At 40.4% G+C, this 15,911-nt stretch overlaps 1 protein-coding gene across 2 annotated transcripts in view; it reads right to left on the minus strand.

The window, feature by feature from the left end:
• The window catches only part of BRINP3 (BMP/retinoic acid inducible neural specific 3), a 714,331-nt gene that overhangs the window by 109,545 nt on the left and 588,875 nt on the right, over positions 1–15,911 (minus strand). For both annotated transcript variants that reach the window (XM_029618365.1, XM_029618366.1), the window contains exon 7: positions 14,542–14,764. In XM_029618365.1, coding sequence (XP_029474225.1) covers positions 14,542–14,764 — 223 coding nt within the window. The remainder of the gene's footprint in view (positions 1–14,541; positions 14,765–15,911) is intronic.

Raw genomic sequence — 15,911 nt, forward strand, 5'->3', positions numbered from 1 at the left:
TGCTAAGGATGAGAGATGACTGAGCCATGTAAAAGAAGTTTGCAAAAAGGTCATGGGGAAAAAAACACAATTATTTTCAAAAATATGAAATCAGACGCAGATTATTTGAACTGGAAAACCTGTATTGAGTTCTACTAATTTTGAGGGCCTGCAGTGATAGATTTGACAGGGGTTTTTGCTGATTAGCCACCATGATTCTTCATTGAATAAGGCTGCACACAGAATTCATATATATCATTTAGGAGAGCTGAGATGAGATTCCAGATACCTCCATCCTATGTAGGGCTCCTGAAAGGCAGAAATACCTTACCTTGAAATAGGAGCCCCATTATTTATCCAGTGCTGGAACTAGAGGTTCTATTTGACAGTCCCATCTGATTCTACCCTAATGCCTTGAGTTTTTGAAGGCTCCATTTGTGCCTTTTCGTACTGTTTTATTGCTCAGCAGTGATCTTACTGAAGGGTTTGAGACATAGAAACATCAGCTGTTTCATAAATTTAAATCAAATGAACCAAGTACAAAACTGACCCAGATTCTCGCCTCAAAAATATTAGGTTCTCTGGCTTTGTCATTTTCAAAACGTAAGACTGTTGATATCTGAGTCCCAGATTTAGCATTTTACACTTATATTTCAGAAAGTGCTGACTAGGAACAATGCACAGTCAATCTGAGGCAATGTCTCAAGATACAACCATATATGCTGCAAACGTTAACAATGTAAACCAAAGAAATGATGGCATGTCAAACCATAAAGTACCTCATTCTTACTCTACTGCTCCTTGCTAACATTTATTGCATTATAACAGACGTGTTTTAGAAGCAAAAAAAAAAGGTAAAACGAAAAAAGGCATTCTTTCATTCTGGGAAAATAAAGAGCAAAGCTAGGTTTGTATTCACACATTCTCTAATTCTGATTGAATTCATTCCACAAGGATCCATTAACTGCAGTGGAAGGAATGCATGAATAGTAAATAACTTTGAGCCAAGCCAAGAGCTTGAATCTTTCAAATACTGTCCTCTGTAGGGTATTCAACAGCACAAAAGTGGATGGATTTTCAGAAACAAACCCTGAAGCCTATGAATTGTTGGCATTTGAAGTCTCTCAGCTTTTTGGATACCTTTCCTGTGTCATATGAATAATGAAGGTACAGAATGTTATGAAGTACTAACAGAGAAATCTGTACAAATGCGAATAAAACAAACTGGTCGGCTGGTTGCTTGGTAGGATATAGAAAGTAATAGATTATAGCACATTTTCTATCTGCAACACAGCTTTGTTTTTTTCACAAGTTTTACTAGTAATTTATTAAGGGATTTATGTACTAATTGATATTAGCCTTAATACTCACATTTTTTAAACTTTTTTTTATTTCCAACAAGGACAGGCAGTATGGGAAATGTTTTGCATACATAAATTAATATTAGAATGCATACTTGCCTCTCTCAGTGAACAAGAAAATCAAGAAGTATATGATAGCAGGACCATGCATGGACCCATTATTATATACTTCTTAATACCCACATTTAATGCGTGATAATGAGTGTAATAATAATAATCATCATTTGTATGCTGTTAACAGGCAGGGATGGGCCATTTCTGGACCTCCCCCAGATTGTAGGTTTTTAATTTGTTTTGTATTAAAAAACAAACAAACAAAAAAAAAACTGTTGCAAGAACTAGGGTTACCAGCTGTCTGGATTTTCTACAGACAGTACAGAATTTGAAGGTACTGTCTGGAAGCCAGATGGAAGGCTAAAATGTCCAGAAATTGACTGGATTTTAGCCCTCCATTCTAGAGCACCAGTTCTTGGCATCCACATCTTCTCAACCAGCCAACGGTAGAACTATACAACTTTCAGGAAGTTGCGTGTGCATGCACGCATACCCCCTCTCCCTGCTACAATCTTGGCTGTTGGCACCTTCCCTTTCACCTGCGGCCCAGTAAGAAAAGGTTCAGCAGAGTCTCAAGCACTTACCCTCCTGCCCATGGACCTAGAGTGAAAGGCCCTGCGGGGCCCTCAAGCACTACTCCTCCCAGACTTTGTAACTATTCGCATTGTTCTTTTATCCCCCAAGGTCTTGCGAGTTTTGTGTGGGGCTCCATTTGAGCCTTTGAGGAGAGTGATGCTAAAGGCTTTGACTCTGAAGGCAGTGCTCCAAGTGGCCTTCAATTCAGCCAGACAGGTTTCGGAGTTACAGGCTCTGTCTTGCACGTATCCCTTTCTGTGTATATCCCATGTCGGGGTTTCCTTGCGGATGGCCCCCTCTTTTTGGTCTAGGGTGGAGACCTCCTTTCATCTTAATCAACTGGTAGACCTTCCAGCTTTTCCGGAGTGGTCTAAGGATTCCTCTAGGAGCAGAGAGCTGCATCATTTGGATGTGAGGAGAACTTTGTTGTGTTATCTGGATCTGTCGAATAGTTCCGGTGCTCTGATTACCTTTTTGTCCTGTTTAGGAGCAGGAAGAAGGGAGAAAAGGCCTCTAAGGCTACCATTTCCCATTGGTTGTAAGCGGCTATTTGCATGGTCTACATTTGTAAGAGCCGTCAAGTTCCAGCAGGGCAGAAGGCATACCCCACAAGATCGCTAGCATCTTCCTGGGCAGAATGTCCGTTGCTGTTGCCTCAGGATATTTGTAGGGCTGCGGTATGGTCCTCATTGTATACTTTCACCAGACATGCACATGGACATGATGGTGCAGGAAGAAGCATTCTTTGGTGAGAGTGATCTGCGTGTGGGTCTTTTGGGTTCCCTCCCATTCTAGGGGTGCTTGGGTACATCCCACTTGTCTGGACTGATCTGGGTATGTTCAGGAGTGGAAAATCGGTTCTTACCTTCTAATGTTCATTCCTGTAATACCACAGATCAGTGCAGAGACCCATCCCATCACTGCCTAAAGACTATGTTTTTTGCCAACTGGTGGCTCAAGATGGTTTGCCTTTCAGGGTATTTGGGCAGTTGTTGATCATGGTTTGGGTTTTTCAGATTTAGTTTTTGGGAGTGTTTTGGGCTTCAGTTTTGGGGGTTTCCAACCCTATAGTTTTCCCTGTTAGCCTGAGAAAGGGGTTTTAGTGTTACATCTTTGCTTGGGTACAGGTTAATACAGAGGGGGTTGCAGGTAGCACGCTCTGTTATGTTGCAGTGCCTCAAAGTTTTCTTTCTCTGACTCCATCTGCTGGCAAGGTTCTAGTTGTCTTTTTTTAATTTTGTTTTGCAAGGGTTTGTATTCTCGAACTGGCAGAGAAGGGTTTGCAGTTACTGAGATGAGTGTGTGTGTGTGTGAAAGAGGAGGAGAACTGAGTGAGTTCATTTGCATGGGAGTCTGGGGAGAGTGAATGAGAGGCATGAGAATGAGTGTGTGTGCTTGTGAGAATGAAAATGTATGCATGAAAGAGTATGAGAGTGAATATGCAAGTGTAGTTAGTGTGTGTGTGTGTGTGTGTGTGTGTGTATGTAAGAAAATGTGTGTGTGCTGCTACCAACATTTCCTCTAAGGATTGGGTTGCAGTAAGCATAAAATTGATAGGCTTTTGCATCAAAGAAAGTAGAGCTCATATGGTAATGAAACCAAACATTTTTGCTTATAGTAGCAACCCAATCCTCGAGGGAACATTGCTTGTGAGTACCTGCATATTTGTATATGAGTGCGTGTGTGTGTGTGTCAGGGAAAGAGAGAATATACATGAGAGTAAACTTAGGTGAGAATGTGTTTGTGAGAGAGAAAATGAATGTGAGTGTGTGAGTGTGTATGACAGACAGAGGATAAAGTGTGCACCCTCCCTCTCCCCCTTTAATCCATGACAATCTAAGATGACTGGAAATCAAAAGTTCCCAGGCATGGAGTCCTGGAATATTTTTTACCTCTATTTGTTTGAATTATTGGACTATTTGAAATATTTTATTGATGTTTAGGAAATGTGTAAAATTTTAAATTATCAGATGTTATTCTTTTCATCAGCTCTTTTGAAATATTTATGAACCATATTGAAATATAGTTTTACTATTAAGATGTTTTACTATTAAGATGTTTTATATTTCTTGGCCTTACTGTTTGTTTTGTGAGGAATGGTTTCTGTTTTTCCATTCTTTCACTTTATAAGAGTCTGGTTTGTGGTTTCCACCTCTGTGTTTCTATCTATACTTTATGGTCTCTGTATTCTGTATTTGGTGAGGATCTGTCTGTTCTATATAAGTGACCAAAGTGAGTTATTCTGCTAGTCTGTATTTTATGTGTAGGGATCTATAGCAGCCTGCCTTGCTCTGTTTCCTAATAGGAGGTGTATTGGTGTTTTATGGCTTGGTGTCATATTTGCAGTATTGTCTTTCCTTAGATAGGGTTTTTACTGTTTGAGTGCTGGCAGTTAATGCTGCTTTGTTTTGGGAGGTTTACTATACTGTATTGTAATTCAGTTTACTCAATGCTTTCTGGTGGCCAAGCCCACAGCCAACACACATTACTATAGGTCTAATACCATAGGGACTCCAAGAGTCTTTTTTTTTTGCACAGTTTTCTGTTTTGCACCATGGCAGTACATGTAAATATAATATACATGTTGTAAGTCATACATCACTATACGTAGAATGTCCTTTTCCATTTAAAATCTGTTATAAGTGCATAATTTTTAATTGAGAGTGAGGGAGGGAGTTGCACAAGGCTGCCTAAGGCACCTCATACCCTTACATGGCCCTGTGATGGCAATGGTAGGTAAAGGGGTGTGATATTTATTTATTTATTTTATTTATTTAAAGCTTTTCTATACCGGCATTCATGATACAATCATATCATGCCGGTTTACAAATAACAAGGGGTTGCAATAACTTTGTTCTTTTAACCAGTGCCGAGGAAGTAAAAAAGTTACAATATAACAAGGTTGTTGGAACTGGGGGAGGAAGGAGACAGGAATAGACAAGAATTATATAATCTTTACAGATTATATTACATTATTATATACATATATATATATATATATATATATATATATATATATATATATATATTTTACAGATTAGGTTAAAAAACACAAAACAAAACACAAGATAGTGGGGAGAAGTTGGTGTTGAGCATATGTATTCCACATGCAACTAATCTACCCAAAGCAGAAAAATCTCAATTGGACCAATTTGGCCTTTAGGCTTTATCTGCCATCATCTTTATCTTATTATGAGGCCGATCACTGGCACAAAGTATAAGCAAAAGTAATTGTGTGACCAGATAAATGAAACGTATTTGTGATTCTTCTTCAAATCAAGTGCACATTTTCCTGGTGATGAGGGTGGCAGTTGTAAAGTAATTGTAGTTTTCCTGACTGTTCTAATGGAATGTTATTGGTATTTTATATTTGGGATCATTTGGTTGTACTTGCTTTGTGCACAGCTTTCTAGTAATAAAGCAGGTAATAAAAGTTTAAAATAAATAATCATGTGGAAAGAAAAAGATGAAAATTTTACTCCGTGCATCCAAGAGTTCTGAACTTTCACATTTGAAAGTTGGCAACCCTAGCGAGAATCCACCCCCAAGTCTTCCAGTTTTTTACACTTCAGTGCTGACCAGCTGGGCCACACTGATCCATCCTAGCACAGACTGTCCAAAATATCCCTGGGGGCCCAGGAACGTCTTCCCACGCCCAGGCCCGGCAGCTGCCACTGTTCAAAATGGCACCGGCTGCCCTTTGCCTCATCATGTGATAGGGACTCCCCAATGGCATGTAGCCCCTGTCACATGATTGGGGCAATGCTGGCCGTTTTTTGCCAATCCGTGAAGAAAACCAAAACAATTTCTCAGCCTCTTAACTAAAACCACATATCTCAATGTACTGAATGCGTGTACTTTACCCATTTATTTTAAAAATATATGTGTGCATATATTACGTTAAAATAAAGTAGAACTTACGTGCATACGTCCTGATTTATGCCTGTAAGTCGGTGTATTTTAGAACATGCATGCATCGATGAAATTACCAGTTTTACCCATTGGTCTTCCAGTTCGCCAAGTCCTTCTGTAGCTTATCAAGATCCTCCTGCTTCTTCAGTCTGAACTCCTCCCACTTCACCCAGGACTTCCCAACCCAGTCAGTATTATACAAAGAACACGTTTAATATCATTTATGCCAGATAATTTCAGGTGTAAAAATACACGAGTAAGTTGGAAAACGTATGCACGTGTCTTTTAAAATAGCAACTTGCATGCTTAACTGTTGGCCCTGCCCAGGAATGCCCTTAGCCCCTTTGTCACACATTCTGATGTGCATGCAAAAGTAAACATACCTGCATATTTTGGACATTTATAAAATACGGAATACTTGAGTAAAGGTTACTTCATAATGTATATGCTAATTTTTATGTTTGTAACTTTTTGAAAATTCACCTTAAAGTCTATGTTCTCAAAGGCTGTCCCTAGTCTCCAATCTACCTCATGGATGATATGGGATTTATGTCTTTTATCTTTTGTTTATGTGGATATTTGTTATGTTTGTACTGGTTTAATGTTTTATCATTTATCTGATGTTTATTTGACTTTTATTCTATATGTAGAAAGATTGACAGGCAGGTTACAAATAAATAAATCTTACTATTCGGACATCTAGCATTCACATATTTTTTATTTCTAATTCTGTTTGTATTTACAACCCACTAATTAGCAGAATATATAGGCAGTCAAGTCTCATTCACATCTGTATACTCTTTACCTACATCCATTTGGGCTACTTCAGCCATAATCACAACCTCTCTACTGGGATATTCTAACTTCTCCTTTTTGCAAGTATCTTCGAAAGACACCTCCTTCTGAGCCGTATACTTCTGAGTGACTTATGGTCTACTTTAAAAGCTGCCCTATCTCCTTTTAAAATGTTTGTGCCCGCTGCCAAGTTATATCCTGGTTAATGTGGAGACCATCCCATCAGAATAGGCTCCCGTTTCCCCATATTTTGCCTAGCTCCTAACAAATCTATAGTCCTCTTCCATGCACCATTGTCTTACCATGAACTGAGACCCTGGTGCTCAGCCTGCCTCTGGGGTCCTGTGCAAATAACAGGGAGCATTTCTGAGCATGCAACCCTGGAAGTTCTGGATTTCTATATTTCCTAAATAAAATCCTAAATTCAGCTTCCAAAACCCTCCTCCTTCCACTTTCCTGTGTTATCAGTACCCACATGTACCCCACGTTGGCTCCTCTACAGAATTTTCTAAAATCATATCCAGGGGGACGCTTGACGAATGCTACTTTTGAACCAGGGAGGCAAATTACCAAGCAAGTCTTACACTTGGTGACTTGGATCTGGATAGGGAACAGGGAAGAGGGAGGTATCTGTCCTCCAGCTCAGGATCCTCTTCCCCCTCCCCTTCACTTTCTCTCCTTTCCTCTATCAATCTCAAGGTGGCCTCAGTTCCATCCTGATATTTCAGCTACTAGTGCATATACGCATATACCTGCAATCCTTCCTCTTTCAAATACAAACAGATACACACACCCTACCCTTCAACCCTCCAGCCTCTCTGTGACCTGATGATTACTCCCACAACATCTCTTACCCCTCCCACACTGATCGGATTGGAAGGGAAAGGGTTAAAGTAGAAGCGCTTTGGGCCTTTTTCTCCTTTTCAGTTACCTGGGTCAACTCACTTTTTTGAACCACATGCTGTGTTATTAGAAGTGTAAATTTGGATCGAATTGGCATAAAGGCAGAACATGACCCGAATTGTCACTGATCTTCTCCTCTTGCTGACTTGAATCAGTATTGGGAGGGGGGAGGGGGGTAGGAAAAGTTAAGTGAGGGAATGAGAATGCAGACATGCCACCTGGTGAAGAGCCAGCATACCCCTGACCTGGCTCCTAATTTCCAAAGATTCCATAGAGAATCAGTCAATTACAAAGCAAATGTCAGATTTTTCTATCCTTGCCGAACCAACTTGGGAGACCAGAGACCTTGCATGTACCTGTTCATATAGGGCCGGATTTCATTTTATAAAGGCCTGGCGACACGCTTAAAGCCCCGGGATGTGTCTAAGTCCTGGGACTTCGAAAAAGGGAGAGGGAGGGGTGGGGGCGGGGCCAGAGGCCTCCGGCACAGTGGCCATTTGCCGCCATGTTGGAAGATCGTGTGCCAGCACACTGCCGGAGGCAGGCGCAAAAGGTACGATAAAGGTCGGGGAGGGGTAGAATAGGGTTAGGGGGTGGGAATATTATAAAATCGGGCATCCATGTGTGCGCGCCGGGTAGCGCACTCACATGGACGCCCACGCGTACCTTTTTCAATTTACCCCATATTGTTAAAAAAAAGAAATCGCTCAAAGGCATATTTCCATTTTGCTTTGCTCCCTATGAATAACCAAATCACTGGCAAATGCATTTTCTAATCATTGTTTTATTCATTGTTCAAAATGTTAAACCAGCTAGTTACCCCTTGAAACCATTCATAGACAACAAATAGGGCTGTCTGTATGTTATAACTAATGAGGTTTGGGTGGACCCTTGGACACTAAGGCAGCTGATCACAACCACGGGGGGAGTCCCGTGAGGGGCCACAGGTCACAGGTCCACAGGGCCACAGGTCAGGCTCAGCTCTGGACACACAAACACAGTTTGTTTGTTTGTTTGTGTGTCAACAAAAGTTGACACACAATCACAGATTATATCTTTATTTATATGTTATACCTAGACATAATAAAACAACTATTAAACCAAATGGAACTAGTAATCAACATCGAAAAAACAGAATTTATACATCTTGAACGAAAAAACATTGAAAGAATTCAAAATCCCATCCAACTAAAAAATGGCAAATCAGTTGAGCTAACCGATAAAGCTAGAAACCTAGGAGTAACTATAGACACGGAATTGAGCCTTAAACAACACATATCAATAAAAGCAAGAGAAGGCTACACCAAATTAATGGTCCTTAGAAGACTAAAACCCTTATTAAATCAGGAACACTTTCGTACAATATTCCAAACATTAATATTTGCCAGCACGGACTACTGTAACACACTTTTCCTAGGATTGCCATACACTACTATCAGACCACTGCAAATATTACAGAACTCAGCTGCCAGAATACTTACTGGTAAAGGCAGAAGAGATCATATCACCCAGACACTTGTAGATTTACACTGGCTCCCAATAGAGCAAAGAGTACAATTTAAAACACTATGCACAGTGCATAAACTAATAAATGACGAACAGGCTGACTGGCTAAACACCGCACTACGATTACATGTCCCGCAAAGAAATCTCAGATCAGCCAATAGAGCTCTACTAACCATTCCATCAGTCAAAACAGCAAAGTTGACCCAAGTCAGAGAGAGAGCACTATCCTTGGCAGGACCTTTTCTATGGAACACATTACCCCTGGAATTAAGGCTAATGAAAGATTTAAAACTCTTCAAAAAAGGCTTAAAAACATGGCTCTTCAAAAAAGCATTTCACAGTGAGGTAGCTGAATAACACAAAAACAGCTGAAAGTCACCAGTATAAAATGCAGAGTTGCATAATTTTATTATTTTTTCTCATATTTAAGTATTTGAATGACAATATAAACATATGATTGCGCTAAAAATCATAACTGGTAACCACACCCATCCCCCATTTAGAATATATTATTGAACTATGTAACCGTATAATACTGGCACCTTTTGGATAATCTAGAAACCAAACCAAACATATTTGTGCCTATCTGTAAACCGTTGTGATGGTGCTCTACTAAACGACAGCATAGAAAAGTTTCAAAATAAATAAATACATTTAGACAGTTTGAAAAGCCACCAGAGGTGGCAGTAGTGAGTAGAAGATGTAGCCCAGCTGGGCTAGCATTCCCCAGGGCCTGGAACAGCGGTTCCTCCGGTAGCAGTGCTATAGTGGAGAGAACTGACGGGCCGCTCTCCTGTGCGTGTGATTCAGTATTTCAATTTATTATAATTAGGCCAGTGGTAAAAAGAGGTGCTAGGGACACTACTGCGTCCCTAGCGCCTCTTTTTTGACGGAAGCAGAAGCTGTCAGCGGGTTTGACAGCAGACTCTCAATTTTGCTGGCATCTGTTCTCGAGCCCACTGACAGCCATGGGTTCGGAAACCGGACGCCAGAAAAATTGAACGTCCGGTTTTCAACCCGCGAGCCGCGGGCCTATTTTAAATTTTTTTTTTTTTTTTTTTTTACTTTTTTAAACTTTCAGGACCACCGACTTAATATCGCCATGATTATTTATTTATTTATTGAGTTTTATATACCGTCATTCGGTAGAGCCATCATAACGGTTTACAAAAAATAATACTGAATAAGGGGTAAAGCTAGCGCGTCCAAAACGCGTGTCCAAATGCGCTCTGTCAGAGCGCACTAGATCTCTGGAGGCAGAGAGACACATTATAGGAGATGGCACTGGCGCTGGAATGGAGGCAGGCCCTCGAGGAGCGAGTACCTGGTTCCAAGGAGACAGCTCTGAGGAGTGGATGATATTAGTACTCACTGATGGTGTCTGTAGCAAATTCTTCCAAGTAGAAGAGGAGATGGATGCAGGCAGCGGGTCAGGGAACATGAGCCCTGGAGGAGTGAGAACCGGTTACCTGATAGTGACCTGAAAGAAACAATGAGGCCCCCGAGGAGCGGGTACCCCGTTAGCAGAAGGAGTCCAATAGAAGTTGAAGAGGCAGAGTAGCTGGGTACGGAGAGCAAATCCCATCTTTAAGAATCCCCTTGCTAACTCAATGGCTAGCAATAAACTGTAGGCTTAAATATATCCAGGCAGCGTGATGTCATCACAGGGGGACACCCCTGAGGAACGCACCAATGAGGAAATAAGAATGAGGGCCACGCGGCGCGCACGCCCTAAGGTACCTGTAGAACATGGCGGGAGGCAGCGCCCAAGCCAGTCCGGGGACGCCGGAGAGGACGGCAGGCGGACGCCGTGGCAGCCAGACGTCCCTGAAGAGCAGGAGGGGCCGCAAAAAAGGAAAGGTAGGCGGAGTGAAGCAGTCGGGAAGTGACGGTTGCAACACTCTACAGGGGCTCCTGGAAAATGTGGAAATCCTAGGAGGAAGGGGTTTCTAGTACACCTAGATATATTGGTGCCATTTGATACACCATGGCATGCTGATATCCTGCCTTTGTCATGTTGGGTGAGGCAGTTTGAGTATTGGTTTGGAGTCTTTTTTATTGGACAGAAAGCAATTTGTGTGGGGACCTCATTTTCACAATGAAAGTCTATGCAATGTGGTGTCCCCCAAGGTTCAACCCTTTCACCTGTTTTATTTAATAGATATTTAGTCCCAAGAAGTCAATTTTTAAAATGTTTAGATTTTATTTATTTTATATATGCTGATGTATTACATTTTTTTTATTCTGTGCTCGGATGAAGAAATCCCTGAACAAATGTTTTAAAATAAAATAAAGATCGTTAGTCGCTGATTAAATTATAACGTTTTAGCACTCAGTGTTGCTAAAACAACTTTGTTTTGGGTAGGGAAGAGTGTACCTCCTAAAAGAGTACATTTGACATTTGATGGGGTTGCTTTGCCAATAATCTATGAAGCAAGGAATTTGGGAGTAATCCTCGATTCATAGTTAACCATGAGGCCCCATTTAAGACAGGTTATCAACCAACATTTTACAAGTATGACCTTTAAAGGGTTTATTATGACAAAATCTATTTCGCTCACTACTGCATCTCCCTATGTGTAGGTTCACCTGGCACTTATTTGTGGGTTCTGCAATTCATTCAAAATTCAGTTTCCAGATTGTCATTGGGAGTTATATTGCATGAACATATTACACCCACGTTGGTTAGCCTACGCTGGCTGCCAGTAAAGTGACGCTCCCAATTTAAGTTGTTGACAATATTCATAAGTTTATGGATGAAGACAGCTTTTATTTGTATTTATTTATTTTTTATAATCATCTTTTACAGCTTTTGTGATCCTGGTGCTTGGTGAAACCATACATCACTACCTGCGCTTTAAGGTCTACTAGGAAATAATTGCTAGTGATACCTTTGCAGAATAATTATAGATTGCAAATCACTCGGTTACAGGCTTTCTAGTATGCTGGTCCTAAACTTCCGGTGATGTTGAGGGAGGAACAGGATATTAAAATTTTTAGAAAGAAACTTGAAACTAGAGTTTAAGGATGCATACAATGGATTATGTATAGTTTTATGTTGATTTTAAATGTTTTATGTATTTTATCTGTTCATAATTGTGTGTTTATTGTGAATGTATGTAAATAAATGAGTAGAATATAAATTGTTACAAATAAATAAATAAAAATGTACAACAGATTATATATTTCTTTGTGGACTACAATGGTAATGCTGATACAAAAAAATCCGTGTTACACCTTTAGCTGCTGGAATTCTCTAGAAGCAGATTGCTGAAGTCCACTAGTATGTAACCTGCTAGAGAAAACTACAATAACACAATTACTATTACCTCAGCTTATGAATATCTGTAGCGTTAGTAAATATGTGCAACATATTTATATATTGAAGAGAATGTATACATATAGGGGTACATTTTAAAACATAGCGTGCACGCGAACAAAAGTATGCCGGATTTTATAAGATACGTGCGTAGCCGCACGTATCTTATAAAATCCGGGGTCGGCGCGTGCAAGGGGGGTGCACATTTGTGCAACTTGCGTGTGCCAAGCCCTGCGCGCGTTGCCTGTTCCCTCCGAGGCGGCTCCGAAATTGGAGCCGCCTCAGAGGGAACTTTCCTTCTGCCTCCCCCCACCTTCCCCTCCCTAACCCACCCCCCCAGCCCTATCTAAACCCCCCCTACCTTTGTCGCACAAGTTACGCCTGCTCGAAGCAGGCGTAACTTTGCGTGCGCCGGGCCAGCTGCCGTGTGCCATGTTCCGGTCCGGGGGCAGGTCCGGAGGCTGCAGCCACGCCCCTTGAATGCCCCCTGGCCAAAACCACGCCCACGGCACCGCCCCCGGATGATGCACCGACTGCGTCACGCCCCCAACACGCCCACCCCAAGAAAGCCCCAGGACTTAAGCGCGTCCCGGGGCTTTGTGTGCGCCGGAAGCCTATGCAATATAGGCTCGGCGGGCGCAGGGGCATTTTAAAAGGGTTACGCGCGTACCTTATGTGTGTAACCCTTTTAAAATCTGGTCCATAATATGTTTACATTATAAACACACACATTAGAATAACTGATGTTATGAGTTTATAATGGATTATAGTTGATGTGCTACCTGAACTTCAAGTTGCCATAATCTTCCACAACCTCACACCAACAATTAACATACAGTATAGCTTTATTCCAGTGATAGTATGTTCACCAAGGTATCAAATAGCTTTTCTAATATGCTATGGATATGTTTCTGGTTCACTCGTCAGAAGGTATTTCACAACGATATGCATATCATCTCACTGCATAGTAAAGCCCATTTTCTGCACATATTGGGCTGGATTTTAAAAGGGTTATGCGCATAATATATGCACGCAACCTTTTTAAAACCCTCCTGCGTACACCGAGCCTATTTTGCATAGGCCCGGTGACACGCTCAAGCCCCGGGATGGGTGTATGTCCCAGGGCTTTAAAAAAGTGTCGGGGAAGGTGAGATGGGGGAGAGGTAATGGAGGAAGGCTGCGCGGCTCGGTGCGCGCAAGTTGCACAATTGTGCACCCCCTTGCGCATGCCGACCCTGGATTTTATAACATGCACGCGGCTATGCTCGCATGTTATAAAACTGGGCGTACCTTTTAAAATCCGGCCCATAGGCTTTAGTAAATATATTGTAGCTCCTGGGGAAATATGTGTTAATCTCAAGCTTCATGGGGATTATTTATTTAATTAGGAAATGTATATAATGGTTAAATTAACCACCCAAAGCAGTAAAATCTTGTACAGAAAATATGTACAAACAAAAACATTTAAAAAATCATAAAATTACATAATACAAACAAATCTATATCACACTAACTGACAATGCCACAAAACCCAAGGTCAACCAAACCAAAGTATAGGACATAAAACCTAAGCCACCCATAATAACCCCTCCCAGTCTCCTCAAATCAAAACCCATCATCATCTTCCATAGCATACATATAAATTCATCATGACCATCAATCCCAAAATGTAAAAGATCAGAAAAATATCTAAATATCTTTTTAATCACTGCTAGGCTTCAGCAGATTTCCAAAGTGCTCTAACTACTAGAAGGGTTGTATCTCTCTGAAAGACATTACAAGGTTGCACTATCAAACATATTGAACTGTGAGGTTCATTTTAAAAAGCCCACCTTCATATGGCTGGGCTTCTCTTTCCTTTTGTAAAATTCAGTATTTATTTTCAAATCTTGTACAGTTCCCATTCAACATGTGTCCTACATTGTATGTGGTAAGAAGCAACAAGAAATACAATTATACCACAGTCTATGCCTTCTACATAGGAAAGTTTTGTAAATAAAATACTTTAAAGATGGAATCAATATGACTGACAGATATCAAAGGTATAACATCTATTGTGTTTATAAATTCTTGATCATTTCTTCTCTCAAAATGTCAACTGCAAAGAAGCATCATCCCAGTCACAGAAGTTCTTACCTCTGCTTTGGCCAGCTGATTAGTGGCTGTTTATGGCACCTTTTGCTAAGGCTAAAGAGCTTGTGTACAATTTTCTGTGCCTTCAGGAAAAGTTGTTTCATGCTATTTTCCAGCTGCTCATAGCGCCGCTGGAAATTAGAATCCATAGTCCATAAATGCATTATGGTAGATACGTTGAGGAAATAATTCATGGGCAGCCTTTTCATAAAAAACTTGAATTCATCTGAAAAAGAAATCAATATGATTTTACTCACATAGCAGTACTCATTTATTTCTCAGTAAAGCTGTAATAGGAAACAATAGTTTTCTTTATTGATTTTTATAAGCATTTTGTATGTTTAGTAGGACATAGGGAGGCTAATTTTCAAATAACTACATTTGGAGGCAGCTACAAGCATAGTTGGCCGCATGTAAATCTAGTCTAGTATTTTATAAATCGCATGTATCAGACGCACATCTATTGTAAAATGCACATATTTATCCCGGCACATACATGCATACAAGGCCTACGTGCAAATACATGCAATGTATTGACACAGAGTATATCAATGCATTGCACATGCATAATTTACCCATCTATTTTAAAAACATACGTGGGTATATTTTACATGTGAAAATAAAGTAGGACGTAGTCATGAAAGTCAGGATTTACATGTTATACAGTGTATTTTAAAACACGAGTGAAATTATCCGTTTTACCAATTAGTCCACCAGTTTTCCCAGTCCTCCTTCAGATCAGTGAGACCCTCCTATTTGAACAATTCCCCATTTTATCTCCCATCCAGTCAGTACTGAACAAACACATTTAATATCATTTAAGCCAGATCATTAGTGGGTGTAAAAATACGTAAGTTGGAAAGTGTACGCACGCATGTGCCTTTTAAAATAGAAACTTATGCCTATAACCTTTGGCCCCGTCCAGGAGCACCCCTAGACTGAACCTTTTTTTTACCCGCATATATATACACGTGAAAGTGAAAATATATGCATATTTTATAAACTACCGAATACACGAGTAGAGGCTACTTATGCATGTATATGCTGATTTTTACATGCGTAACAGTTTGAAAATTCACCTTACAGTGAATTGTTCACTTATGCCTAATAATAAAAAAAATGTTTTACTCTGCATATTTATTATTTATTGTAATTTAACTGCACTGGTGACTCTGCCACTCATTGCTGTATTTCCAGCTATGTCACTATATGCAGTTTCACTGCACTGTGGACAAAAAGCGAAATGCATTCCCTCCACACACATACAGCAATCAGTATTATATCTATACATATGTATCTATCTACAGTATATTTAAATATAAATACATCATAAGTCTTATGCATCTCTCTCACAATGCACTTTGCCAAAGAAA

The sequence above is a fragment of the Rhinatrema bivittatum genome, chromosome 10, assembly GCF_901001135.1.
Source record: "Rhinatrema bivittatum chromosome 10, aRhiBiv1.1, whole genome shotgun sequence".
Lineage (NCBI taxonomy): Eukaryota > Metazoa > Chordata > Amphibia > Gymnophiona > Rhinatrematidae > Rhinatrema > Rhinatrema bivittatum.